Source organism: Haliotis asinina, chromosome 9, assembly GCF_037392515.1.
Source record: "Haliotis asinina isolate JCU_RB_2024 chromosome 9, JCU_Hal_asi_v2, whole genome shotgun sequence".
Classification (NCBI taxonomy): Eukaryota; Metazoa; Mollusca; class Gastropoda; order Lepetellida; family Haliotidae; genus Haliotis; species Haliotis asinina.
This window is the reverse complement of record NC_090288.1, coordinates 23,760,826-23,787,853: the sequence shown is the minus strand read 5'-3', so window position 1 is coordinate 23,787,853 and position 27,028 is coordinate 23,760,826. Positions and strand designations below refer to the sequence as shown.

The window sequence follows — 27,028 nt, the reverse complement described above, 5'->3', positions numbered from 1 at the left end:
AAGTTTGTTTATCACAGAAAGTAATTATGGAGTTAACTACTTCATGAAGCAAACGTTAAGAAACAGACAAGACTGTTTGGTGTCAAAGTTATGATGTTACCTTAATTGCTGGGGTTTTTTATGTTACATTTCTGTAGCCGTTATTTTGTAGAAAATCACAGAGTTTTCGTGAAATGGATTTAGTGTCCAAAATGGTTTTAAGAACTGAATTCATCATAACTAGGATCTAATTGTAAATGCAAAAGAAACGGACAAGACACTAATGGTCAAAGAGACCTACACCCTTACGCTAGTGACAGGTCATGGTAACATGTCAAAACGTCACTCGTCACAAACGAGTGATCAGATCGTACAATATAATGCATTAAAAATATCAGGAAACACTCTTACTGTGTCCTGTTGCAATAAAATGTTTGCAAGGATAATTTATACCAATTTAAGACCAAATATTAAGTTTGGTTTCATTTTAACAAACTTGCCATAATTACAATAGAATTGCAATGGACATGGAGCAAGAAACTAGTTCCATTGTGGTAGCATAGACATTAAGCTAAATAACAATTATTCATGTGCATGAATAACACAGTTATGCTTGTCATATGGAAAAGACATATTTCTTAACACTTTTCCCCCAAATAGTGATTAAATACGGTAAATAAACATGAGTAGTGATCAAGTGCGTGACGTGTCAACGCATCACAATGGAGCGGCAAAACCATGAACTCTCGAATTTGCAATGGACAGTTTGGGACAATTCCTGAAGAACACTGGACTTAAAAGGTACAACACATCCATAATAATGATCCTTTTAGCGTTGCCAGCATTATACAACCTCAGGGAAAACATGTCAGCTTATAATGTAACGTGCTGAAGCAAAAATAGAAATTACACGTCATGAAAATCAGGTGACAATATTACCACATTACGACCGAGCACACAATTCATCAGGAATCATCCTGATAAAAGTTATGAAAAGTTATGGCAATGGTACAGTGATACTTTTAAGTGATTATGAATACTTGTCTAGCGTTCAAGAGTGAAATAATTGCACAAACTTCTGTAATTTCCAAAATGTTGCGTTCAGCATGGCAGATTCTTAAGAAAATCAGTAATGAATGTTACAATATTTTTCAGCCAAACATGGTAGATGTATCAGTCTCAAAAGGGAGGGATGGGCCTCGTTTTCTTCGGAGATCTCAAAAACTTATAAATATCCGTCAGCAAAACTTGCCAGATATGTGAGGCAGTGGTAAATCTAGGTCGAACTGACGGGGATCTGTCATTAACACTCCCAGTATTCTTGTATTGAGTCCATAGGTTTGAGATGGACTGTCTGGACACACTGAAGTGCCAGGCCACCTCATGCTCCAATGCCCGTTCTTGTAAACAGCTGATGGTGATGTGTCAATGAGCTTTTGACAGTCTTTTCGTTCTATTGTTTTCTGTAGTGGCTTAAAGTAATGCATGTGGAGTGCCATTGATGTGGCTTTTTAAGTCAGCTCAGATTGATACACAATTTCATAGTGTACCTCCATTTTATGAAGGTCCATTTTAGGACATTACTCTTTTCTTCAGCGTTTCTTTTTTCAAATGCTTTGTCATCGGCAACCATTCTGAACATGTAGGGATTCAGCAAGGATTGATTTGTGTAAAATATTTTCCTGAAACTCAAATTTTTCTATATATGTTCAAATTCTATATTGTTAAACAACGAGAGCAAGATATACAAAGTCACAAATCAATATAACAATGCAGATTTCAGGTACAATTCAAGAGAGGCAAAATCTAAGTCAGTGGGTCACAAAAATACAATATATCAAACTCACCAAAGTCTTGATGTGAGAGAGAATCAACTATGGCAGAATGTAAACACAGCGATCGGAGCGACAGCAGATAATGTAGGTCTGATGTTGACAGGTTTCTATTATCAAGCATGGCAGCAAATCCAGCAAATATGAATGAATGTCAGTGGGAGGGTCCCCCTCCACATGGCAACCAGCCTATTTATATGTAAATTAAGTCATTTCCCGAAAGTTAGGGAACAAACGAATATCGTCAACACTGTAGAATGGTCTCGAAACAGTATCCCTGAAGTGAACATTGAAAACTAGGAACAGATAATTCCGGAATGCCAGAATGTTAAAAGTGTAGACCAGATATTAAAACGAAATGTGACCCATAACATTTACTATTCAAAACACCAAACTTTGTGACCCAATGATAATTATTACTTAATTAATAAGAAAATATACAGGAATACACGCTCGTAACAATGGCATTTATGTTTCTCATGATTTCCATGAGAAAGAATTATCAAGTAACTGTCGGATGAGTTGTCCTTTCAAATATGGGGTGGGCGGGGGATTTGTCTTCTTCTGGTGACTCTTATTTTGTGTGTGTAAAGACCTCTTAATAGAGGTTGCAGTTGAAAATAGGATTCCCTTTCTATCCAGTCCAAGTCAAACATACTCAGAGGTCATGTAAGAATATTTGTTTTGTTGGCATCATATTTGCCGTTTGCCTAAAGTAAAGGACAGTATGTGAAGCTTTAGTTAGTCATCTGTTTTCATGTACTTCTTACTTCATGTGTTACTCCCATTAGTTCATTTCTTTAGCAACCCATGAAGGTCCCAGGGTAGAATAGGCCTTCAGCAACCCATGCTTGCCATAAAAGGTGGCTATGCTTGTCGTAAGAGGCGACTAACGGGATCGGGTGGTCAGACTAGCTGACTTGGTTGACACATGTCATCGGTTCCCAATTGCTCAGATCAATGCTCATGTTGTTGATCACTGGATTGTCTGCTCCAGACTTGATTATTTACAGACCGTCGCCATATAGCTGGAATATTCCTATGTGCGACGTAAACCTAAACTCACTCACTCACTCACTCACTCATTTCTTTAGCTGGACATTTGGAATTCAATATGGCAGCCAGGTAACCAAATTTGAATTCAAAACAACTAACAAATCATCTATCTAAAAAGATTACAGGTGGCACTGGTGAATGAGATGTTAACCTTATATAGTGTAAAGTTTATTAAAGGCTTAATGAAAATTATAGCTACGTCTCTGACAGATTGGTAAGCAGAAAAGTACGTGTCTTGTGATCTGCACCATCATAGTACTAATTTTCTTTGAAAAAAATGGTTTTATTTGTCAGTTTTGTAATGAAGGTTCATTGAAAAACTACCAATCTTGTTTCCAGCACCTTGTGGTAATACAAGTAAGCAGACAGGGTGCTTAACATTTAAACTTTTTCCCCAGAATGTTTTAGTTGATTTTCTATCCCACAGACATCTCCATCAGGAAATCTTGGTACCTATGTTCCTTCTGGAATATCTGGAACCAGCATGCCAACAAAACCTATAGCAGTGGAGAAGCAGCAAGGTTAGTTTTATCATGAACAGTAATTCATCTCCTTCATGTTCAAAAGGCTTGGAAATACCTAACAATGACCCAGTCCATTAAGTTTTTCCCTTTAATGCAGGCATGCCGGTTGTGTAGACAATTCGGCAGTGATAGATTTCATCTTGACGAGTGTCTTTCCTTTCAGTCTAGTGCCTGTAATAGGTGAGGGGAGTGTGCCTTTTGCTATTTACAATGTTTTGGCATTTTTATGCCCCCGGCATGTAATGCAGGGGGATATAGTCGACGCCTTGTCTGTCCGTCCGTCTGTAATCATTTTGTTTCCGGAGCATAACTCAGAAACCATTCAATATTTTTAGACCAAACTTGATAGATATAATAATCTCAGAATATGGTTATGCCTTTTGCTATTTACAGATTTTTGGCATTTATATTTTTTTTGTTTTTCCATGGAACATTTTGTGTTAGTCTTATGGTGGGGTGGACTTCGTTTCCGGAGCACAACTCAAAAACCGTTCAATATTTTTCTGCAAAAGTTAGTAGATTCATCAATCAGAACCTAAAGTAATGCCTTTTGCTGTATACAGATTTTTGTGATTTATTATTTTCATGGTTTCCATGGAAACGTTTTGGACACAGTCTCAAAAGTGAGAAGTGGGTTTCATTTCATGAGCAGAACTCAAAAACCGTTCAATATTTTTCTGCAAAACTTGGTAGATACATCAATCAGAACCTAAAGTGGTGCCTTTGCTATATACAGGTTTTTGTGATTTATTATTTTCTCGGTTTCCATGGAAACGTTTCGGACATAGTCTCAAAATGGAGGCATGGGCTTTGTTTCCGGAGCAGAACTCAAAAACCATACAATGTTTTTCTGCAAAACTTGGTAGATATATCAATCGGAACATAAAGTGATGCCTTTTGATACTTACAGGTTTTTGTGATTTATTATTTTCTCAATTTCCATGGAAACGTATCAGACTTACTGTCAAAAGTGACAGTGAAAACTTCTTAATATCTGTCAGTGTTACTTGGTAGATATTTGTGGCAGACCTCAAAGTGGTGCCTTTTGCTATTTACAGGTTTTTTTATGATGTGTTATTTTCTTGGTTCCGTGAACACGTTGCTGACTTTGTTTCCGGAGCACAACTCGAAAACCATTTCATATCTTTCAAAAGATCTTGGCAGATATATGACATTTATGTTTTTCATGAATTCCATGGAAACAATTCAGTCTTAGTCTAATAGTGGGGTGGGCTTTGTTTCAGGTGCACAACTCAAAAACTGTTTGGTATCTTTCAACAGATCTTGGCAGATGTATTTGAGAGATCTTGAAGTGGTGCCTTTTGCTGTTTACAGACATACGGCATTTATATTTTTTCATAACTTACATGGAAACAATTCAGACTTAGTCTAAAAAAACGTCAAGTAACCTTCAGATGATTTGTCCTTTCAAATATGTTGGAGCTGGGGTGATATGTCATCTTCTGATGACTCTTGTTTATGTTACGAGTATTCTGCATCCTATGAACCATGTTTGTCAGTGGATCCATATTCCACTTTGACCAAGGTTGTTTTGATTTCATGATGAATTTAATTGCTATGTATGCTGTGGATCCAAATTCTGATTTCGACTGCATGTTTTTAACACAACACTCAACTTGAGCACCCTTTCCAGTTCATGTCCCCATGTTCTCACGGTTCTCCCTTTCTAGGTAGGAAAAACCTTTTAACTAAGATTTTCTTTGATCCACAATAGGGAATCCATATGTCACTTCAACTGAGGTAAAGTACTGTGTTGCTGTATGCCACACTTTGCAATATGATTGACTTCTGTTGATGATCAAGTCTTGACTAGACAATACAAGGATTGATATTAAAGTCCCTCCTGGATTCCGCGATTTTGCGGTTCCAGAAAAAATAATAATGGAATTTACCGTTCCATGCAGAAATACGCCTGGTCCGTGGAAAACGCATTTTCTTACAGATTCCATGCAGAATTTGTAACTTTTCTGTCGCAGAATGTTGCTTTTTTTTTTTATCCCCCCCTCCGGCATGTAATGTGAGGGGATATAGTCGAGGCCTTGTCTGTCCGTCCATCCATCCGTAATCATTTTTTTTCCAGAGCATAGCTGAGAAACCGTTCAATATTTTTAGACCAAACTTGATATATATAATAATCTCAACATATAGTTGTGCCTTTTGCTATTTGCAGAGTTGTGGCATTTTATTTTTTTCATTTTTCCCATGGAACATTTTGGTCTTAATCAAATGGTTGGGTGGGCTTCATTTCCGGAGCACAACTCGAAAACCATTTCATATCTATCAAAAGGTCTTGGCAGCTATATGAGACAGATCTTGAAATGGTGACTTTTTCTGATTACAGATATATGGCATTTATATTTTTCATGAATTCAATGGAAACAAGACAAAAGACAATAAGTAACTGTCAGATGATTTGTCCTTTCAAATATGTGGGGACTGGGGAGATGTGTCAGGTGGGAGTCTGATGACTCTCGTTATTTTCTCAGTTTCCATGGAAGCGTTTTAAATTGATAGGTGTGTTTCGTTTTCAGAGCATAACTCCAAAACTTCCTAATATCTGTCTGTAAAACTTTCTAGATATGTGTGGCAGACCCCAAAGTGGTGCCTTTTGCTATTTACAGGTTTTTGTGATTGATCATTTTCTCGGGTTCCATGGAAACAATTCAGACTGAGTCTCAAAATGGAGGAAAAGGCCTCGTTTCTGGAGCACAACTCGAAAACTATTTAATATCTTTCATTAATTGACAACCAGAGTAACATAATGCCATGACTGGTGAAGCAGAAAGCTGGAGAAGCCAGTAAGTACACAAAGTGATGGTGAATGGAAGCCAGCCATGTACAAATAAAGGGGGTTACAATGAATGAATTGCAATGGAGGATGGGATGTTTATACAATTGATTGAGCTTGGTAGAGGAGTGCATCATAAGCAGATGGAATGAAATATCCTTGGCCGTGGTTGATGGTACATGAGAAAATTGAACACCTGAGGAAAGTCTTCGTAGAACATAACCACTACCAGCCTGAAATAGTCACCCGAACCATTGAAGCCACACTGTAAAGCCCTACCAAAAGACCTAAACCAGAATCAGCCCCTATCAAGATATCCATTCCCTATGTTGGTAAAATATCGTCTCAGACCAGCCGGCTCTTGAAACAGCAAGCTAACATTGACACAACCTTCTCAGTATCACCCAGCCTCAACAACCTCCTCCATGCTAACAGAAGAAAACAACCCACAGTCAACAACAACAACCTGAAATGTGTCATATATAAAATAAACTGTGATTGTGGACAAAGCTACATTGGTGAAAGATCACAACCCATCCAAACCCGAGTCAAAGAACATCGCACCTCTGTTAATAACTCGGGCAGCACATCAGCCATCTCAGACCACATCAAAGAAAACCCTAATCTTCAAATAGAGTGGTCTGACATCACAATCCTAGCGAACAACCAAACGGACTTCACCAAACGCAAGCTCAGCGAAGCCATTCACATAAAACGCCACAAGCCCACCTTCAACCGTGACCAAGGATATTTCATTCCATCTGCTTATGATGCACTCCTCTACCAAGCCCAATCCATTGTAATTCATTCATTGTAACTCCCTTTATTTGTGCATGGCTGGCTTCCATTCACTATCCTTTGTGTACTTACTGGCTTCTCCAGCTTTCTGCTTCTCCAACCATGACATTATGTTGCTCCAGTTGTCAATTGTCTTTTCTGTGTATACTATGTTGTCTCATTGTTTAAATTAGTATATATATATGTGTACAAGTTCTGCTTTTCATGCATCATTCCTGCTTGACAATGGTACAAGAATCTGTATTGAAACATTGCAATCACGCAATAAAGAAGTTGTTATCCATAACAATTTGTCCTGTTTGTACACCTCAACTTCTAAAATGCCACTCAAACAAGTTTCAGACTTAGTCTCAAAATGGAGGGATTGGCTTCGTTTCCAGAGCACAGCCCGAAAACCATTTCATATCTTTAAACAGATCTTGACAGAAATATGAGGCAGATCTTGAATATGTATTATCCTTGTATATATGTATTATCCTTAACCAAATATTAATGTTTTGTTGTACCTTTTGCATGTAATATTAAAGTTCCACTTTCATTCAGCGTAATTGATCATGCATCAAATTTCATTTTTAGCTTTCATGGAAGAGCTAGGAATAAGTGATGCTGATGACATCAGTGAAGCTGATGTGAGTGAAATGTCTTGTGACAAAAAAAAGCCTCCAGAGAAGAGTGATGATGAAAGTGACTGGGACTCCAATGTATTGTCAGACACTGTGACAACTCCACGATTAGGTATTCTGAAGAACTGGAAGGTGAGCGAATAAATATGTAACTAACAAAGGTGAAATGGCATGGAAATTTGTCAGTCCAAGGATGGGCTTGAAACTTTAATATTTATTTATGGCATTTGATATAAAACAATTAAAAATTCTAATGGTGACATCCCTTGATGATTACACTTGATTTGCCCTGCCCTGTAAAATTTGGAGACTGTTGCCTTCACTACAAGATCACAAGGGGACTTAAATGTTTTACCTTTGTCAGCAAGATATGCCAAGAAGTGTTAATGCATTTTCATCACCTTTGACACCAAATCTTTGGAAGATGCAGGGCCCAGTTGATTTTGGTGACCTTCACATCATTGTCAAGGTCACAGTGAAATTTTTAAAGGTCACATGCAACCAAAAAATCAAACATAATTAAAACACATTTATCACTTATTCATGACATATAATATACATTGCTGCTTTTAAAAAAAACAAATAAACAAAATTATAAGCATACAATCGCAAATGTATATAGAGATGTTGGTGTGGAAAATACATGTTCTCTGAATTTGCGCTCGATCCAATCAAAAATCATGTCAGTAGAGATGGTAAACAACTGTGTGGCTGGAATCTGTCATTCGTCAAAGTACAAAGCAGGACCTGAAACCTACCAGAGTTTGCACCAGTTTCTGTGAGATCCAATCATCCAAAAAAAATGAATGTAGGTTGTTTGCAACCCACAGGCATAAAAACATGTCATGTGTATCACACGTGCCTAATTACATAATGTGGCAGACACGGGACTCGGGTGCACGAGTCATAAATCAACATATTTTCTTTATGTCGTATAGTCTAATAGGTGTTAAGTTCAAATTGCACGTGGTCAATGATCGAAGCTGTGTATTGCGTGTTGTCTTTAGCAGACAGGCAGGCAGACATATAGGTGTGAATAAACCAGGCACTGAGCTTTCTCTGTGACAGAGACTGCTTACCACAATCAACAAGTTTTTTTACGTAAAAAGTAGATTACTTACTTGTTTGTGTACACAACCAAGATTAGACTACTGCTCACAACCTCAGACGCTGGCATTTTTTATGATTTGTTTCGGTAAATGCATACCGAAAGGTACCAGAATCTGCAAAGTTGTGTTTTACATTGCATGTGATCTTTAAGATTTCAGCGTGTTAACTTGCATGTTAAGCTTGTCAGCAAGATATCTCAAGAACTGTTCCCTGGATTTTCTTCATATTCAAGACCAAGCTTTATCTAGGGAAGGTGCAGGGCCCAGTTGATTTTTCTCACCTTCACTTAATTTTCAAGGTCACTGAGACACTTTGAAGATTTCAGCATGTTAATCTGCATGTTCAGCTTCACAGAGAGATGTCTCAAGAACCCTTTACTAGGCCAGGATCATTAGGAATGACATTGGAAAAAATTAATAGAAAGCTGAACCTTTCAGGAAAGCTTTAGAACATCATTGCCATGTGCAAAGTACAAAGTTCTGCAAATTCTACCTTGTAGCATTTTCAAGATGGCCGCCAAGATCATTCAAATGATTATACACACAGATATTTTGTCAATAATTATGCCATTTGATATATCAAATGAAAGCTCATCTCACAAAGAATCCAAATATATTGATATCGTGCATTTTGACATTTTCAAAATGGCCGCCAATTTCAAGATGGCCACCAAAAACCAATAAAATGATTATACACACATATATTTTGTCACTAATTTTGCCATGTGACATATCAAATGAAAGCTCATCTCACAAGGAATGTACATATATTACTTTTAACACCACACATACATAAGTCAATAAAATATGGCATGATGACAACACATTTGATGCTTGTGCTGTTGGTCAAATATATTAAAACATCTACAATGGTAGACAATACATTTGCAGCTGTTATTGATGAACAGAATTACTATCCTCTCAAGACAGATGTTTTTATCTTTTTCTTGAAAAAATAACCATCGAATCCATGTGAAGGCAATAAGCATATATGATATGTTGTCTGGTAAGCAGTACAGAAAGGGCATTTCTCTGAGAAAAACAAAGTCACAGGTTGGACGAGAAATTACGGATTTCGTCACGATTTCTCCAAAACAAGTAAATTTTGATTTTGAAACAATTCAATGACTTTATGGACCAAATGAAATTGATAAGATGTGATATTTGGGTGGACTTTATTGAAGTAAGAGTTGAAAACTGACAGAACAACATAAAACAACACAATAATGGAAAGATGCTGAATGCCAACCTGTGGAAAAGACATTCAATCGATCGTGCAAGTATATTGAGATTAGATAGTTACCAGTCATATTTGAAACAATAGAGTAGATGGTGTTGGGCCTTGATTGGTCCTGGTTGACAAATGACAAAATCTGAATTTTGCTCCTTTTGTTGTTGTCTCCTGTTGCAGCTGACTGCATAAATTTATTCCATGATGGATGTTGTGAGAATGGAATATCAAGTGAAAAACTTGCAAACCGTAGACTGTCCAAAAGTTTTGTCAAGCTAAGAATTGGCGCAGCTGAGTGGGGTTGTTCAGTTGCTCCAATCTTAACATACTGTAGGCCTGATATGGTAGGTTTGTGGTATACCTTGACTGGGATCTTTGCGCCCTTAGCTCCTATGTCAGTTGATGTCATGATTTGAGTGGAGCGAGGTACAGATATCTGAATGGGTTCTTTCCTGACTGATGTTACACAAGCAATTCCACCTAAAACATGACATGTACCAAAGCCACTAGTTGTTTTAACATGGATATCAGCTGTTTGTGTCTAATGCTCGTGGCCTATACTGGATATTTGTCATATTCAATGCCCACCATCTTATAGAGAAGGTGCAAGGCCCAGCTGATTTTGGTGACCTTCACATAATTTTCAAGGTCACAGCAACACTTTGAAGGTTACATCATGTTAAGATGATCATCAGGATGTCTCCTGAATCTCGTCTTCAGTGGATTTCGTTGTAGATTTTAAAGACTGATCTTGATTGTTAAATCTCACTTAAATTTATCCCTTATTCATGACATATAATATACAGTGCTGCTTTTAAAAAACAAATAAACAAAATTATAAGCGTACAATCGCGATTCAAAAGTGCAATATTTTGTACTTGGGCTTACTTCCCCCGAAACGAAGCCCTCGGGAGACCGAACCCAGTCGTGGCGGGTGGATACGCACTCAAGTGTAACGGCAGCTTCCGATTGTCTAGTTCATTTGCTGATATGCTGAGGGGTCATTGTATGTACAGAGAGATGATCTGTTTGATATCCCTGAAGAATATATATAGAGATGTTGGTGTGGAAAATACATGTACTCTGAATTTGCGGTCGATCCATAAATCTCTTTCCCCCCCCCCCCCCCCCCCCCCCCCCCCCCCAAAGGTATGTAATGCGGGGGATATAGTCGACGCCTTGTCTGTCCGTTCGTCTGAAATCAATTTGTTTCCGGAGCATAACTCAGAAACCGTTCCATATTTTTACACCAATCTTGATACATATAATAATCTCAACCTATACTTGTCTATAGTTGTGCCTTTTGGTATTTACAGGTTTTTGTGATATATCATTTTCTGGGTTCCATTGAAACAATTTGGACTTTGTCTCAAAATGGAGGGATGTGCTTCGTTTCATGAGGAGAACTCTTCTCAATATCTTTCAGCAAACCTTGCTAGATATGTGAGGCAGACCTTAAAGTGGTGCCTTTTGCTATTTGCAAATTTTATTGTGTTTTATCATTTTCCCATTTTCCCATTTTCCATGGACGGGATTCGGACCTTGTCTAAATAGTGAGAGGTGGGCTTTGTTTCTGAAGCACAACTTGAAAACTTTCAGTAACACTTGACTGATATGTGAGGCAGACCACAAAGTGGTGCCTTTTGCTATTTACAAATTTTGGGCATTTCTATTTTTCTCGGTTTTCATTGAAACAATTCTGACTTAGTCTCAAAAGGGAGGGATGGGCTTCGTTTCTGGAGCACAACTTGAAAACTGTTTGTTATCTTTCAACAGAACTTGGCAGAATCATCTTGAAGTGGTGCCTTTTGCTGTTTACAGATATATGGCATTTATATTTTTTATCACCCCCCGACCTGTAATGCTGTAATGGTTGATATAGTCCGCTTGTCCATCCGTCTGTCCGCAATCATTTTGTTTCCGGAGCATAACTCAGAAACCGTTCAATATTTTTAAGACCAAACTTGATATATATAATAATCTCAACCTATGATTGTGCCTGTTTGCTGTTTATAGATTTTTGGCATTTTTATTTTTTGGAGTGTTAGTCTAACGATGGGGTGGGCTTCTTTTCCGGAGCACAACTCAAAAACCATTTAGTATTTTTCTGCAAAACTTGGAAGATATATCAGTCTGAACCTGAAGTGGTGCCTTTTGCTATGTACAAGTTTTTCTGATTTATCATTTCCTGTTTTTCCATGGAAACATTTGGGACTTTGGAGCAGAACTAAAAAACTTCTTAATGTCTGTCAACAAAACTTGGTAGATATGTTGTGCAGACCCCAAAGTGGTGCCTTTGCTATTTACAGGTTTTTGTAATTTCTTATTTTCTTGGTTTCCATGGAAACGTTTCAGTCTGAACCTGAAGTGGTGCCTTTTGCTATGTACAAGTTTTTCTGATTTATCATTTCCTGTTTTTCCATGGAAACATTTGGGACTTTGGAGCAGAACTAAAAAACTTCTTAATGTCTGTCAACAAAACTTGGTAGATATGTTGTGCAGACCCCAAAGTGGTGCCTTTGCTATTTACAGGTTTTTGTAATTTCTTATTTTCTTGGTTTCCATGGAAACGTTTCAGTCTTAGTCTCAAAGTGGAGGGATTGGCCTCATTTCTGGAGCACAACTCAAAAACCATTCAATATTTTTCTGCAAAACTTGGTAGATATGTGTGACAGACCCCAAAGTGGGGGCCTTTTTCTATGTACAGGTTTTTGTGATTTATCATTTTCTCTGTTTCAATGGAGATGTTTTGGACTTAGTCTCAAAATGGAGGGATGGGCTTTGTTTGCAGAGCACAACTCGAAGAGCATTTCTTATCTTTAAACAGATCTTGGCAGATATTTGAGGCAGATCGTGAAGTGGTGCTGTTTACAGATGTATGGCATTTATATTTTTCATGAATTCCAAGGATCCATTCAAGCTTAGTCTAAAAACAATAAAAACTGTCAGTTGATTTGTCCTTTGAAATATGAGAGAGCTGTGGGGATATGTCATCCTCAGATGACTCTTGTTTTCGATAAGTATAACAAAGCGATTGAAATTGAATCGTTAAATTACTAGTACATGAAACATATTGGTTTGCAGAACATGTAAATGTCATCTGCGCCTTGATACAAATGAATATCCTAATTAAACTACATAAACTACCAGCATCTAATGCAGTGGGATATAGTCGATGTCTCGTCTGTCCATCGATCTGTCCGTCTGTAGTCATTTTGTTTCTGGAGCATAACTTAAAAACTGTTCAATATGGTTAGACCAAACTTGATAGATATAGTAATCTCAGCCTGTGGTTGTGCCTTTTGCTATTTACAGATATTTGGCATTTTTATTTTTTTTTTTGCTTTTCCATTAAGGTCTTAGTCTAATGGTTGGCTACCTGCTGTCAACCTCATCTTATCTGTTACATAGGTGGCTTGACACAAGCAAACACATGCTTGAGCACAAATGATCATACTCTTCCTTCGTTACATTATGCTATTAGACAGTGGGACCCACTAAATCACACCTCATGGGATGAACGCTAAAGTGTAGACTTGTCTTTACCTATTCAACAGGATCAACCATGAATTATTTCCCAGCCAGGCTACTCAGTTCTAGGTATCAATCAAACTTCTGCATCTATACCAGATGCAAGTCCCTTGGTGCAGTATGTTCAGACAAATCCTGACTTAACAGATTCCTTTTCGACCCAGGACAGGGAGCAACCCAGATCTACATCCCACTGCAGAACCCAGGCACAGCTCATGAAGTTGGATCCCGTACACTGTGACTGTCAGACTTTGCATGACAGTCCTGATCCTAGATTCCCCAGTTGGTGTAAAAATTGGTACATATGCTTGCAAATGGACCTTTTTAGGAGACGGTTCTTAGGATCTCAACCACTGACAAGCAATCTAGTTAAACAAACATACCCTTCAGCACAGATACCAGCTCAACAAACCACTTTGAGTACACTACTAAAGAAATACACAATTGAAGATTCAGACAAGGTCTGACACATGTTCAGCATGAAGATCTTAATTCCAGCTACCTCCAGACTCCTCCAGATTTCCGAATGATCTCTGTAACTCTCCTTGAAATGATACTCAAACCAGGGGACTTCATCTCAATCAATCTCGGTCTACAAAATGCATACCTGTAGACCATTGCATACACCTAATTTTCATCTTTCAAGGCATCACCAATGGGGTGTCTTCCCGTTTAGCATTACTGCGGTCACATGACTATTTACCCATATCGCAAAACCCATCCTTCGGTTTCTGCATCTCCAAGGCATGGTGTTAGAAACATACATCATCAGTTGTATACAAGCCAAGAGAGATCAACAGATCCTTCTGCAAAGTGTACAACTTATCACCTCTGGGTAGATCATCAACACCATGAAAGATGGGTCATGGTTTAATGCATTGTACCCCAAGCGCTGTTTCAAGAGATAGCTCTTCAACAGTGTCAAAAACAACTTGACTTGCTAACATCAGCTCAGATCTTCACGATCCAGTGATTTCTGTCCCTGTTCCTGAGGCTTGACGATCCCCATGCACTGATCCTTCGTCATGTTATTAGTACCTTCAATGGTAGCCTGACATATATAACATTAGGGAGAACCCCTTTCCAAAAACACCTGTCAAAAACTGAATTATCAGTCACTTGATCTACCTTTCACTTCAAAATAGTCATATCATATCTACAGGTTAATGTTGCATATACAAATGGCCAAAATAAGTGAATCAAGCCAGCTGATGTGAGCAAGGCTCACTTATACCAACCATGACTCCCATCTTCAGCTGAACAAAAATTATGAATGATTAATCTAATTCAACTTTGTATGTAAAGTGAGTTCTAATTGGTCAGTGCTATAAATTTCCAACTGTATAATCATAATATACTTCAGCAGTTTGAAAGCTGATTCACCCAAACCTTTTAATCTCCTGATAAATGCTTGTTGTAAGAGGTGACTAAAGGGATCAGGTGGTCAGACTCACTGACTTGGTTGACACGTCATCGGTTCCCAATTGTGCAGATCAATGCTTATATTGTTGATCACTGGATTGTCTGGTCCAGACACGATTATTTACAGACCACCACCATATAACTGGAATATGTCTGAGTGCGGCATAAAACTAAACTCACTCACTCGTATGTAGTCTGAAAATAAAACAATGTATGTCCCTATGGTATTCAGGAAGAGCTCATTAGATGCCCTTTTAATTCTTATTTGCTTGAATCAATTTTATTAATTCCTCTTATTCCAGGTAATGGCTGGAGATAACCCAGAGAAACTTTTGGAACCAGTGTCAGAACATCTCAATCAGGAAGAAGCTGAAATACAAGCAGTCTTATCTGTGAAGTCTCAAACGACAGTACAAGACAGGAAGGAGGATTCCATTTCAGAATGGGACTCAGATGTGAGTTAGAACTGATTGCAGAATTAATTGGTATGTGTAGGCAGTAATTTCTTTTGTTATCCTTTTGGCATATAATGTGGGAGGATATAGCTGACACCTTGTCTCTCTGTCTGTCCATCCATCTGCCTATAATCTTTTTATTTCCAGAGCATGACACAAAACAGTTTTTAGACCAAAATTGTGGTGCCTTTCGGTATTTACGGGTTATTGTAATTTATTATTTTCTCAGTTTTCATGGAAACATTTTAGACTGTTACGTTTCTGGAACAGAACTTAATATCTGTTTTACTTGTTTCGTTTCCAGAGCAGAACTCAAAAACTTCTTAATATCTGTCAGTAAAACTTGGTAGATATGTGTGGCAGACCCCAAAGTGAGGCCTTTTGGTATATACAGGTTTTTGTGATTTATTATTTTCTCTCTTCCATGAACATGTTGCGGACTTCATTTCCGGAGCACAACTCAAAAACCATTTCATATCTTTCAAAAGATCTTGGCATATATATCACACAGATCTTGAAGTGGTGCCTTTTTCTGATTACCAATATATGGCATTTATATTTTTCATGAATTCCATGGAGACAATTAAGACATGGTCTAAAAACACAATAAGTAACTGTCAGATGAAATGTCCTTTCAAATATGTGGGGGCTGGGGGGATATGTCATCTTCCGATGACTCTTGTATGATTTCCATGGAAACGATTCAAACTCAGTCTAAAAAATCATCAAGTAACCTGCTGATGATTTGTCCTTTCATATATGTGGGGGCCTGGGGATATGTCATCTTATGATGACTCTTGCTATTTCTTGTTTCTGTCTGCTCCTCACAGACTGAAATGGTCCCATCCAGCACTGCTCCAACTGTTCCTAAACAGCCTACAGTCGCTCATCTGCACATTCTGTCACCTGATGAAGATGTCAACACAGAGACGGTTAGTGAATGGGAGATACAAAGGAAGAAACAGAAGGTTAGTTGATCGTCACAAGAAATAGTTAGCTGATCTTAGTAAAAGATATATCATTTCCAAGAACAGGTTACAACAAGCAACGTGTATCTCATTGCATCTCTTGTATACATTACAGTCATGACTTCTTTGAAATGATTTATATGTGGATGCTTTCATTGTAAGAGAATGCAGTTTCACCATGACTCCAAGATACTCATGTTTTAGATCTTGAAACAGAAATTTGCTCCAACATATACGAACTCAACTTTGGGGCAACAAAAGTGTCTTTCAGTCACTTTGATCTGAAATGAATGCAGCCAAAATTAGAAAGTATAAAAAGTCGTGTTTGATGCACAGTAAACATCTTCAATGAAATTACTGGCCAGATATGGCAGAACCTTCATATCCTTCTTCCATTATGCTAATTATTTTTTATTCCCCAGCGTGTCTGGCTGTCTGTAATCATTTTGTGATTCGGAGCAAAACTCAAAAACTGTTCAATATTTTTAGACCAAAATTTATAGATGTAATAATCTCGACCTATGGTTTTGCCTTTTACTATTTACAGATTTTTGGCATTTGTATTTTATTTTGTTTGTTTTTCCATGAAACGTTTTGGACATTTTGGTGTTAGTCTAATGGTTGGGTGAGCTTTGTTTCCGGAACATAAATCAAACACCGTTCAATATCTATCTGGAAAACTTGGTAGATATATCAGTCCCAACCTAAAGTGGCCCCTTTTGTTATTTACAGGTGTTTGTGATTTATTGTTTTCTCGGTTTCCATGGAAATGTTTCGGACATAGTCTCAAAAGTAATGTGTTTCGTTTCCAGAGCAGAACTAAAAAATTGTTCAATATCTTTCTGCAAAATTTGTAGATATATCGATCCAACCTAAAGTGGTGCCTTTTCCTATGTACAGGTTTTTGCGATTTGTTATTTTCTCAGTTTCCGTGGAAATGTTTCGGACTTCGTCTCAAAATTGATGGATGGGCTTCCTTTCTGAAAAGACCCTAAAGTGAGGCCTTCTGGTATTTACAGTTTTTTTGTGATTTATTATTTTCTCTCTTCCATGAACATGTTGCGGACTTCATTTCTGGAGCACAACTTGAAAACCCTTTCATATTTTTCAAAAGATTTTGGCAGATATATGAGACAAATCTTGAAATGGTGACTTTCTGATTACCAATATATGGCATTTATATTTTTCATGAATTCCATGGAGACAATTAAGACATGGTCTAAAAACGGGGGGATATGTCATCTTATGATGACTCTTGTTATTTTTCCCGGTTTCAATGGAACAGTTTCAAACTTAAGTCTCAAAATGGAGGGATGGACTTCGTTTCTGGAGCACAACTCGAAAACTGTTCGATATCTTTCAACAGATCTTGCGAGATGTATGAGACAGATCTTGAAGTGGTGCTTTCTGCTGTTTACAGATATATGGCATTTATATTTTTCATGACTTTGGTGGAAACGATTCAAATTTAATCTAAGAAAACATCAAGTAACTGTCAGATGATTTGTCCCTTCAAATATGTGGAGACTGGAGGGATATATCATCTTCTGATGACTCTTGTTTTTAACATACCCAGGTTCAAAAGAGCACCTACTGGTAAACACATATAAGATGATCCACGACCTGACAAATGACCCCAATTTGCATACTTGGGAACGCCCCACAGAACGATCCACTTCAAACAAGAGGGAGACAGGTTGTCTGATAAATGTCGAGAAGTTAATTTTCCCCGTGCGTTTCACGCATGAATTGTTATAACACACTCGATTTGGGAACAGGTACAATCCCAACGAATTGAGTCAACACAATATACTGAGCAAATATGTTTAGGACCACCGATCCATTTCACGAAGCAAATGACATTTTCCTGGGGTTTATTTAACAAAATTGTTGAATATCTGAAATGCTTGTCAATGCCCCAATCATCTATTTGCCTTTGTCTTAAGTAAAGGTTAGTGTGGAATATCAGTATCTTATGCCTGAAATTGCAGTCTTATCATTCGAAGGAATATGCGGTGTTGTTTTAATGGGTAAAGTTGACTTTTCGTCTGCTAAATATTAAATAGATCATACCTACATATAGTTAATTGTGTTTCATTTAACTTTTTAACATGTTAAAAGTTATCTGTTACTGAAAGGTGGTGGCTAAATCAGAGAAGCAAGGGGGAAATATTTTTATCCCATAATTTTGTTCCTATTTCTCTGTACGGGCTGATTTTCGTCCATAATTCTGCTGGTGATCGACCGGGAATACATGTCTTGGAAATTTGTATAACCCATTCCAGAGAAATGGTTAGTATTCAAACAATATTTCCAAATTTCTGTCATATTTTTATTATGGTCACCAAAATTGTGTACAGAAAACTGAAAATACCTTTTGACATTGATAAGTCAGTGAGAAATATCTTTGCACACAAATTTGTCAGTTTGGGGATTACTCAGTACCAGACTCAGTAGATTTATCAGTGACTAAAAAAAATATAAAATACAGACAACTCACCAAAGATTACTGTTTTATGACAAAGTGTGGGAACAGTAAAAACCTAATATAGCATGTGTCATTTATTATACAAGACACAACAATGCTGGAAAATTAGGCGGACTTACTGATTTATGCTTTAATTATCACTTTCCGAATCAGTCTCTGTGTCTGAATCACTTGCAAGTCCTAAGTCAATCACTGGTCTGTCAATTTCCCTTTCTACTGCGATTTCGAGTTACCAGTAACCATCTCCAATTGTTTTAACATGTTTACAACATTCCGACCATTCTTTTGCACCGATTGCAGACATTCTTTCATTTATGGCATCTCTTAAGAAACTTTTTGTGGACTGCAAGTTTTGTGAAGCGGCATAATTTTTCACATTTGCCCAAATTAACTCGATCAGGTTTAGTTCTGCTTGGTATAGAGGGAGACGTTGTACATCATGACCATGTAGCTTCAACATTGTGTCTACTCTGTAGACAGGGCCCAATTTGTTGGATTTTGCAAGAAACAATAGTTCGGCTTTAAGCATTTTCTCATCAAATGAGATATTGTGCCTTTGTAGCCACGCTTTTATGTCATCTTTTCTGTTGGCGGTTGTCGGACATTTGTCCACTTGCTTGCTATGATATGGTGTATAATCCATAACGACGACAGAGTGCAGTAGAAGGTTTGGGATCAACTTTTCCTGGAGCCATTTGGAAAAGTTATCAAAGTTCATCTCGTCATGATAGTCTGCTGATTTGAGTTTGGAATCAAAAACAAGCAAAGCATTTGGAACAAAACCGTTTTCACCCCCTGCATGAACCACAATAAGCCGAGGTCCAGTGCCAGACGGAGGTTGAACCCCATTTATTACGACTTCACCCTCAAGTTGCCAACACTTTGGGACAATGTGGTGTACATGCAATCAAGTTTCATCGATAAAGATGAGTGTTTGATTTTCTTCTCTGTATTTCTTTATTGCACGCAAGTATTGCAAACACTTGGAAACAATGTCTTTATGTTACATAAAAAGTTTACAGTTTGACTGCGTTTTTCACAACCTAAACCCCATGTCTTTGAGATTTTTTCGAAAACTTTCTTTAGAACCCTTGTAGTTCAACTGGCACTTTGACATATCATACATCGTATCCAGTGTGCACGCTGGTCGAAATCATCAAGTTTGTAACTGCAAGTTATGGGTTTGTGCAACTCGATGGGACTGATAAATGTAGGTCCACTCATACTCCTACCACCTTCTGCCTTAATGCGCTTTAAAGTTGCTGTTGAGAGTCCAGTAGCAAGACTACTTTGTAAAAGAGAATCTGCTTTGGTTGCACATTTTTTGTCCATATACACGATAACATTGTATGCTATCTCCCTTGCCTTGAGAATGAACTATTTGCCCATGATTTCCTAACTTGGACATTTTTTACTACAACTGAAATCTGTTTAACAGTATTGAGACAGGTGTAAAACAGTAGCGAGACAGGTGTTAATCAGTAGCGGTGTTGATTTCATGTCACAGTTAGCATGTATTGCACGTGCATAATCGTCAAGCTACCTGTAGCAGCCAAGTGTACTCGCCCAATTCGTTGAACCGCCTCTCTTGTCACAAATGCGTTTAGTGTGCAGGATCATCTAATGTGTGTCTAGCAGTAGTATATTTCAAGGGGTGAGATAATGTGTATTGACACTGTTAATTAATGTGGAAAAAAATTAGGATTCGTTATTCAGATCCCGAATCTAAAAAAAAGATTCAGATTCGAGATTCAAATGCCAAAACCTGAATATGAAGAAAACTCAAAGTTGAGGTTCAAATATGCAAAACTGTACTTTGGTTGTTTATGATTTCAAGATACCATGGCGAATTAGGAGCACATGCACGCATGCATGTATGCCCACATACAGACACACATACACATACACATACACATACACGCACACATGCATGCACGCACACACAGACGTGCACGCAGATTCCGGAATTGAGTCCCAAATATGAACAAAAAGTTCAGATTTTTGGCTATGTTATCAAGTTTTGATTGTTATATTTTCAGAAAGCTATTGTTTATTGTTTGATATTAGCATGTTTTTCTCCTCACGACTGTTACATGTAAGGTATTTATATCCCAGAGCGGTATAAACATAAGCAATATAATGCTTGTTTACCAATCCGATTCCTCATCTGGAAATAAATATCTTTAAACCTTGTCATCCTCTGATGACTCTTGTTCATTTAAGTTTACACAAACTTTTTTGACTGTCAGTGGCTTCTTCCTCAATTTCCATGACCGAAACAGGCCAACTGAGTTTACTGCTCTACCAATCGACAAACAGAGGACTGTCGTTGGTTGTTTGATGCCAGAAATCATCTATTCAGAATCATCTATTACTTTTGAGAGTTCTTACAGTCTCTCATGTCAATTGGTACTGTACTCGAAGAGTTTATAAATTTCTTTCAATGTGGTACATGTGGTACCACATGGCTACATAACTTTGCCACATCCTGTGATGCAAGTGCAACCCTATGAGTGGTACAGTGCACATGCACAAACTAGGGATTCTCGGTTTTCAGCAACACCACTCTGTTTTCCAGTTATTACACTTGCCCCATCAGAGTTCAGTCCAAGTAATTTGGACACAAGAACATTTATCGTCTCATATTTTCCACTATTCACAATGTGCGAAAACAGAATACAAGTAAGCTTTTTCCCTACTGTTTCATCCATAATAAGTCCAATGAAATGACTTTGTGAAATTTTCTGTTTCTGTGTATCAGCCATAGATAGACATAAAAGTGCATCTTCTATTTGTTCAGTAGTATGCGTGAGAATAAATTGCTATACATGTTTTTGGGGACAACAAGTTTCAAGCTTCCATTTGATATGTGCTTTGAAAGGAAGGATGACAGTATATGGATGAACAATTTCTTTATTGCCATTAGAGCGTAGTGTAGGTTCTAACACCGTTATCATGCAAGTGATGAACAGTGTGAGGAAGGGGAGCATATACAGTGGACTCTGGCAATATCGGCCTCTGTAAACATCGGCATTCAGTCTACAACAGCACAAAGTTTCAGTCCTGGCAGAAATGCACTTAATTATCATATAGAAACATCTGTAAACATCGGCTTCTGTCTACTCCGGATATCAGCATTGTTTTTCAGTCCCAACGAACAATTTGTTATGAAAACAAATCCGTAAAAAATGGCACATGAAACCCTTTGAACACAATTCGCGGTTACTACACGAGATTATTCAGAAATGGGAAGTGTCAATTAGTGTCTTGTCAATTAGTGAGTGGTACATGTCCCTAACTTAGAGCGATTAATAGTGGGCAGTTTGACTGTAAACACTGTAACAACACATTTCCTGATATTTTTCAGAAACAGGAAGTGTCAATCAGTATCTTGTTAACTAGTGAGTGGTACGTGTCACATACATAGAGTAATTAGATTGTATTTAAGGTAAAATAGTATAATGTCAGTAGTGTAACAGTCAGTATTGCCGAAATGTCTCAGCCCGCAAAATGTGCAAGGTGTGAGTTGACACTTCAACAGAAAGTGCAGCTGATAGAAGATTTTGAAAAAAAACGCCTCAACCTACACAGTAAGCATTAGCATCAACATACAGAATCAGCAGACAGACAGTGTCTCATATTTTGAAGAGGAGAGGTGAATACATTAAGAAGTTTGAAATTAACATGAATGATCAAGCTAAGCATGTGTTGGAGACTTCTGTTGTGCGTCGACGTCATGAGGCAAACTGCCTATACCGGCACCTTGTCAAAACCGCCATTTTTATTTGGTCCTGATTGGTGCCGGTATTGACAGAGTCCACTGTATGCAGGTAGTGGATATGTTTGTACAGCTGATTGGGGTGTGAAGCCAGACACAAAAACAGGGTGGTGACAGACGAAGCCTGCAAACACTAATTGGGGTGGTGAGGTCTGTGGTATACCTAAGCGGGATAATGCTGAATAGCGAACCCGAAATCCACTTCCATTCATTATCTACAAGCGGTACAAGTTACATTGCTGACATGCATATATGGTTGGTAGATTATGGACTTTTGACCACTGGACTTTGGTAATGACAGTATGGAGTAAGGTGAAAAGCTGTAACAAATAAGGTGACCATAAGTCCATATAAACAACTAGGTCCATACATTAACACATGTATTTTGAATGGTCAGATTATAGCAACGTACCACTAACTTATACAAGCCTATGTTCCTCTAAATCTACTTTCATGAACATGTTAATGTGAAAGCACATGAAGAGTTTCAAGTAAATACCACCAAAATTCCCATACATAGCGCTCAAATTATTGTGCTGAGCATAACTTTCAGGAAAGAAATATCAAGATAATTTCCATAAATGTTATGAAATTCAGAAAGTAGCGGTTTGATTTGCATGAAGTGGGAAACATACCTGGTAATAACATTACAATGCCTGGAATATTTCTGTAGCATGAAATGTGCCAAAAACACAAGAAATAAAGCATACATACACTTTGGTGATGTACTGTGGTCCTATATGAGTAGAGCAACATATTGTTGAATTCCGCGTGATGCTATCTGGCCTTAAGTCCTCTTCAAAGCGACTGACAGAAACTGTCACTTAAAATGAACTTCCACGTGCAGATCATGTGCAAACGAAACAAGGTATCGCCACTGGTATAACAAACTGGTTACGGTCTTAAGAGAAAAACATATACAGATTTTACTGTCGCTTGTGACAGCACAAGGATTGTCAATAATGAGCAGCTTTAATGAGTTAATACTTTGCAGGAGGTATTGTAATAACCTTGGTCACAGTTGATTGATGGCTGGAGTGTTTTGATGTGTATGGCTTCTTGGAGTTACCTGAGCTTGAAGACTTGAGGCTGGTTGCAAAGGTTTAGGTTCTGTCTCACTGGATACTGTGGTTGTAATTGTCTTTGCTGTGATCTGATGGCGCTGATTTTGAGTCAGTTTTAGCCACTGAGGTTTGGTGTTCTTTGATTCGGGTTTTGAGGAGTCCTGATCTTTCTCCTGCGTAGCTTTGTCCACAGTCACATGGGACATCATAAACTGTTCCGAGTGATTGTTTCTGTCTGGTAGGTAGTATCAATCAGAACCTGAAGTGGGGTCTTTTGCTATGTACAGGTTTTTGTGATTTATTATTTTTTCCGTTTCCTTGGAAACATTTCAGACTTAGTCTCAAAATGGACTGATGGGCTTCGTTTCCGGAGCACACCTCAAAAACCGTTCAATATTTTTCTGCAAAACTTGGTAGATATATCAATCAGAACCTAAACTGGTGCCTTTTGGCTATATACAAGTTTTTGTGATTTATCATTTTCTCTGTTTCCATGGAAACGTTTTGCCTTACTCTCCTAAGTGAGAGGTGTGTTTCGTTTCCGGAGTAGAACTCAAAAACGTCTGAATATCTGTCAGTAAAACTTGGTAGAGATGTGTGGCAGACCCCAAAGAGGTACCTTTTAGAATTTAGAGGTTTTTGTGATTTATTATTTTCTCGAGTTCCATGGACATTTTTCGTACATAATCTTAAAATGGAGGGATGGGTTTTGAAAACTATTCAATATCTTACAGCAAAACAGATATTTGAAGCAGACCACAAAGTGGTGCCTCTTGCTGTTTAAACTGTTTTGCCATTTTACTTTTCCTTGACAACCATTTCATATCTTTGAACAGATATATGGCATTTATATTTTTCATAACTTCCATGGAAACAATTCAAACTTAATCTAAGAAAACATCAAGCAACTGTCAGATGATTTGTCGTTTCAAATATGTGACTGATGACTCTTGTTTGTATCTGTGGTGAAATGACAGCAATGTCACAGGCACCCACCACAGGTCCGAAAAATCAATAAACTAAGTCCCGGTTTACTATCCAACCCCCTTACTATATATCCAATAAAGGTGCATCACCAAATCACGGCGATGTGATCGAAAACAGGACAATTTCGCACTTTTCATTGATTATATCGTATCTTAAAAGTCTCACTAGTATCTGAAGCTTCTGTCCACATTTTTGATGTGTGTGGGAGGCATGTACTTAGGCCTTTCAAGGGGATGCACTTATTGCTTTTTTATGAAATCTTTTATTGAACCAACTAAAGGCCGAGTTGCTGTGTCGTCAAAACAAGGTCCGGGGATCTGATTGGCTAACACTATTGTGTACAAAACACACCCATCCACGTGAAGTTGTAGTTTGCATTATTAACCAATCAGATTCCCGGAGGTCATAAAGCATGTTGCTGATGATTTAGTTTTGTATACTTCCGGCACAGCAACTCGGTCTTTGGCGATTTAATCAAAAACAACAAGTGCATCCCCTCGAAAGGCCTGTGTACATGCCTCCCACACACATCAGAAATGTGGACAGAAGCTTCTGATACTAGTGAGACTTTTAAGATACGATATAATCAATGAAAAGTGCGAAATTGTCCTGTTTTCCATCATGTTGCCATGATCTGGTTTATAGGCGCCTGTGAACAAATGTGGAGAGATGATTTTATTGTTCAGAGCGTTTTTAACATATGTTTACCAACACTACAATGGAAATTCCCTCCTGCTTCAGATCTTCAATATTTGCTGTGCATATAGTTGTCACTGGTGGTAATATAAGGCTTTATGTTACAGGAAGCTCTAAATGGACAAGTGACTACCCACATCAATGAAGATGAGAGGACAGAAAAAGCAAAAACGAAATCAATAGAATCTGTCATGATAGAACTTGAAGACAGCAAGTCGAAGGAGAACTTTGAATGCCATGCAGATGTCACTGCATCTGAGGAGAACAGGAAGCTCAAAGGACTGGGGCATGAACCAGTGGGGAATAGTGATGGAAATCTAAAAGAATCTGATGAGAAAAGATCTGAGGAGGAAATTCAGATATGTTTTGAAAAACAGGAGATGTCAAAACATCAAAGTTTCAAATTGGAGGCACAAATGGCTAGTAGTGACTTCAGTTTCTTTCTAGTTAATTGTCAACCAATTGGCATTTCTTGCGATAGGATATAAGATAGGATGTCTCCACTTCATCTGTCATCTTCATCTAATCATTTTATTTCAAGAGCACAAATGAATTCTTTTTCAGAATATGTCCTCCTTGGGGTACACATAAGCATTTAACTGTCCATTTGAAATCCTACAACTTTTAATCCCCTTGTAATGTCCATCCATCCGTCCGTTTGTAATTATTTTGTTTCCGGAGCATAACTCAGAAACCATTCAATATTTTTAGACCAAACTTGATAGATATAATAATCTCAACCTATAGTTGTGCCTTTTGCTATTTACAAAGTTTTGGCATTTTTATTTTTTTGGTTTTTCCATGGAACATTTTGGTGTTAGTCTTATGGTGGGGTGGGCTTAGTTTTCAGAGCAGAACTCAAAAACCGTTCAATATTTTTCTGCATATCTTGGTTGATATATCAATCAGAGCCTAAAGTGGTGCCTTTTGCTATGTACAGGTTTTTGTGATTTATTATTTTCTCATTTTCCATGGAAACGTTTCGGACATAGTCTCAAAAGTGAGTGGTGTTTCGTTTTCGGAGCACATCTCAAAAACTTTGTGATATCTGTCAGCAGATATGTTGGTTGGTAGATATGTGTGGCAGATCCCTAAGTGGTGCCTTTTGCTCTTTACAGGTTTTTGTGAGATATTAATTTTTTACTTACCTTACCATAGGTCTATAGCATATTACCTCAAGCTTCGCTTAATAGGAGATCTAGACGGAGTTGAATTGCATTCAGTCTTGAATGGCTACCTCGCAATCACGACTGTCAGGATACGGAAGTATCTGGATCTCCCCACTGTGCATGCGCACAGACTCCACGAAAAACTTCACTTTTACTTCAAGCGTCGTCTGATTCAGACGGGTTTGGATTGCATGAAAATTTTGTTGATCAAATAAAGTTTCATCTCTCTTCGATACTTTACTGTATTTTTCAGAGAGTTTTCACTTTGATATGTATATTTTGTGTCAATATCGTCGATTTTAACATAGAGTTTAAGTTTGATACACGTGTTGGCTACCTTGCTTGACACATGTCATCGTGTCTCTATTCTTGCTCATTTACCATCGTAATTTGTTGATTGGGGACCCTTATCTTTAGTTATCAGTGCTCTCCAGGGTCAGGATATTTTCTTTTTAGGCTTTGTTTAGGCAAAGGTTTGTTTTATGGTGTTCGCTTGTAGTGATTTCACT

At 37.9% G+C, this 27,028-nt stretch overlaps 1 protein-coding gene across 1 annotated transcript in view; it reads left to right on the top strand.

Annotated features, from left to right (window-relative positions):
- LOC137296913 (ankyrin repeat domain-containing protein 26-like) overlaps positions 1-27,028 on the top strand; it is a 523,769-nt gene that overhangs the window by 80,495 nt on the left and 416,246 nt on the right. Inside the window, exons 10-14 of the mRNA XM_067828810.1 lie at positions 3,295-3,388; positions 7,575-7,753; positions 15,217-15,369; positions 16,200-16,337; positions 25,458-25,769. Of these exons, the coding sequence (XP_067684911.1) occupies positions 3,295-3,388; positions 7,575-7,753; positions 15,217-15,369; positions 16,200-16,337; positions 25,458-25,769 (876 nt within the window). The remainder of the gene's footprint in view (positions 1-3,294; positions 3,389-7,574; positions 7,754-15,216; positions 15,370-16,199; positions 16,338-25,457; positions 25,770-27,028) is intronic.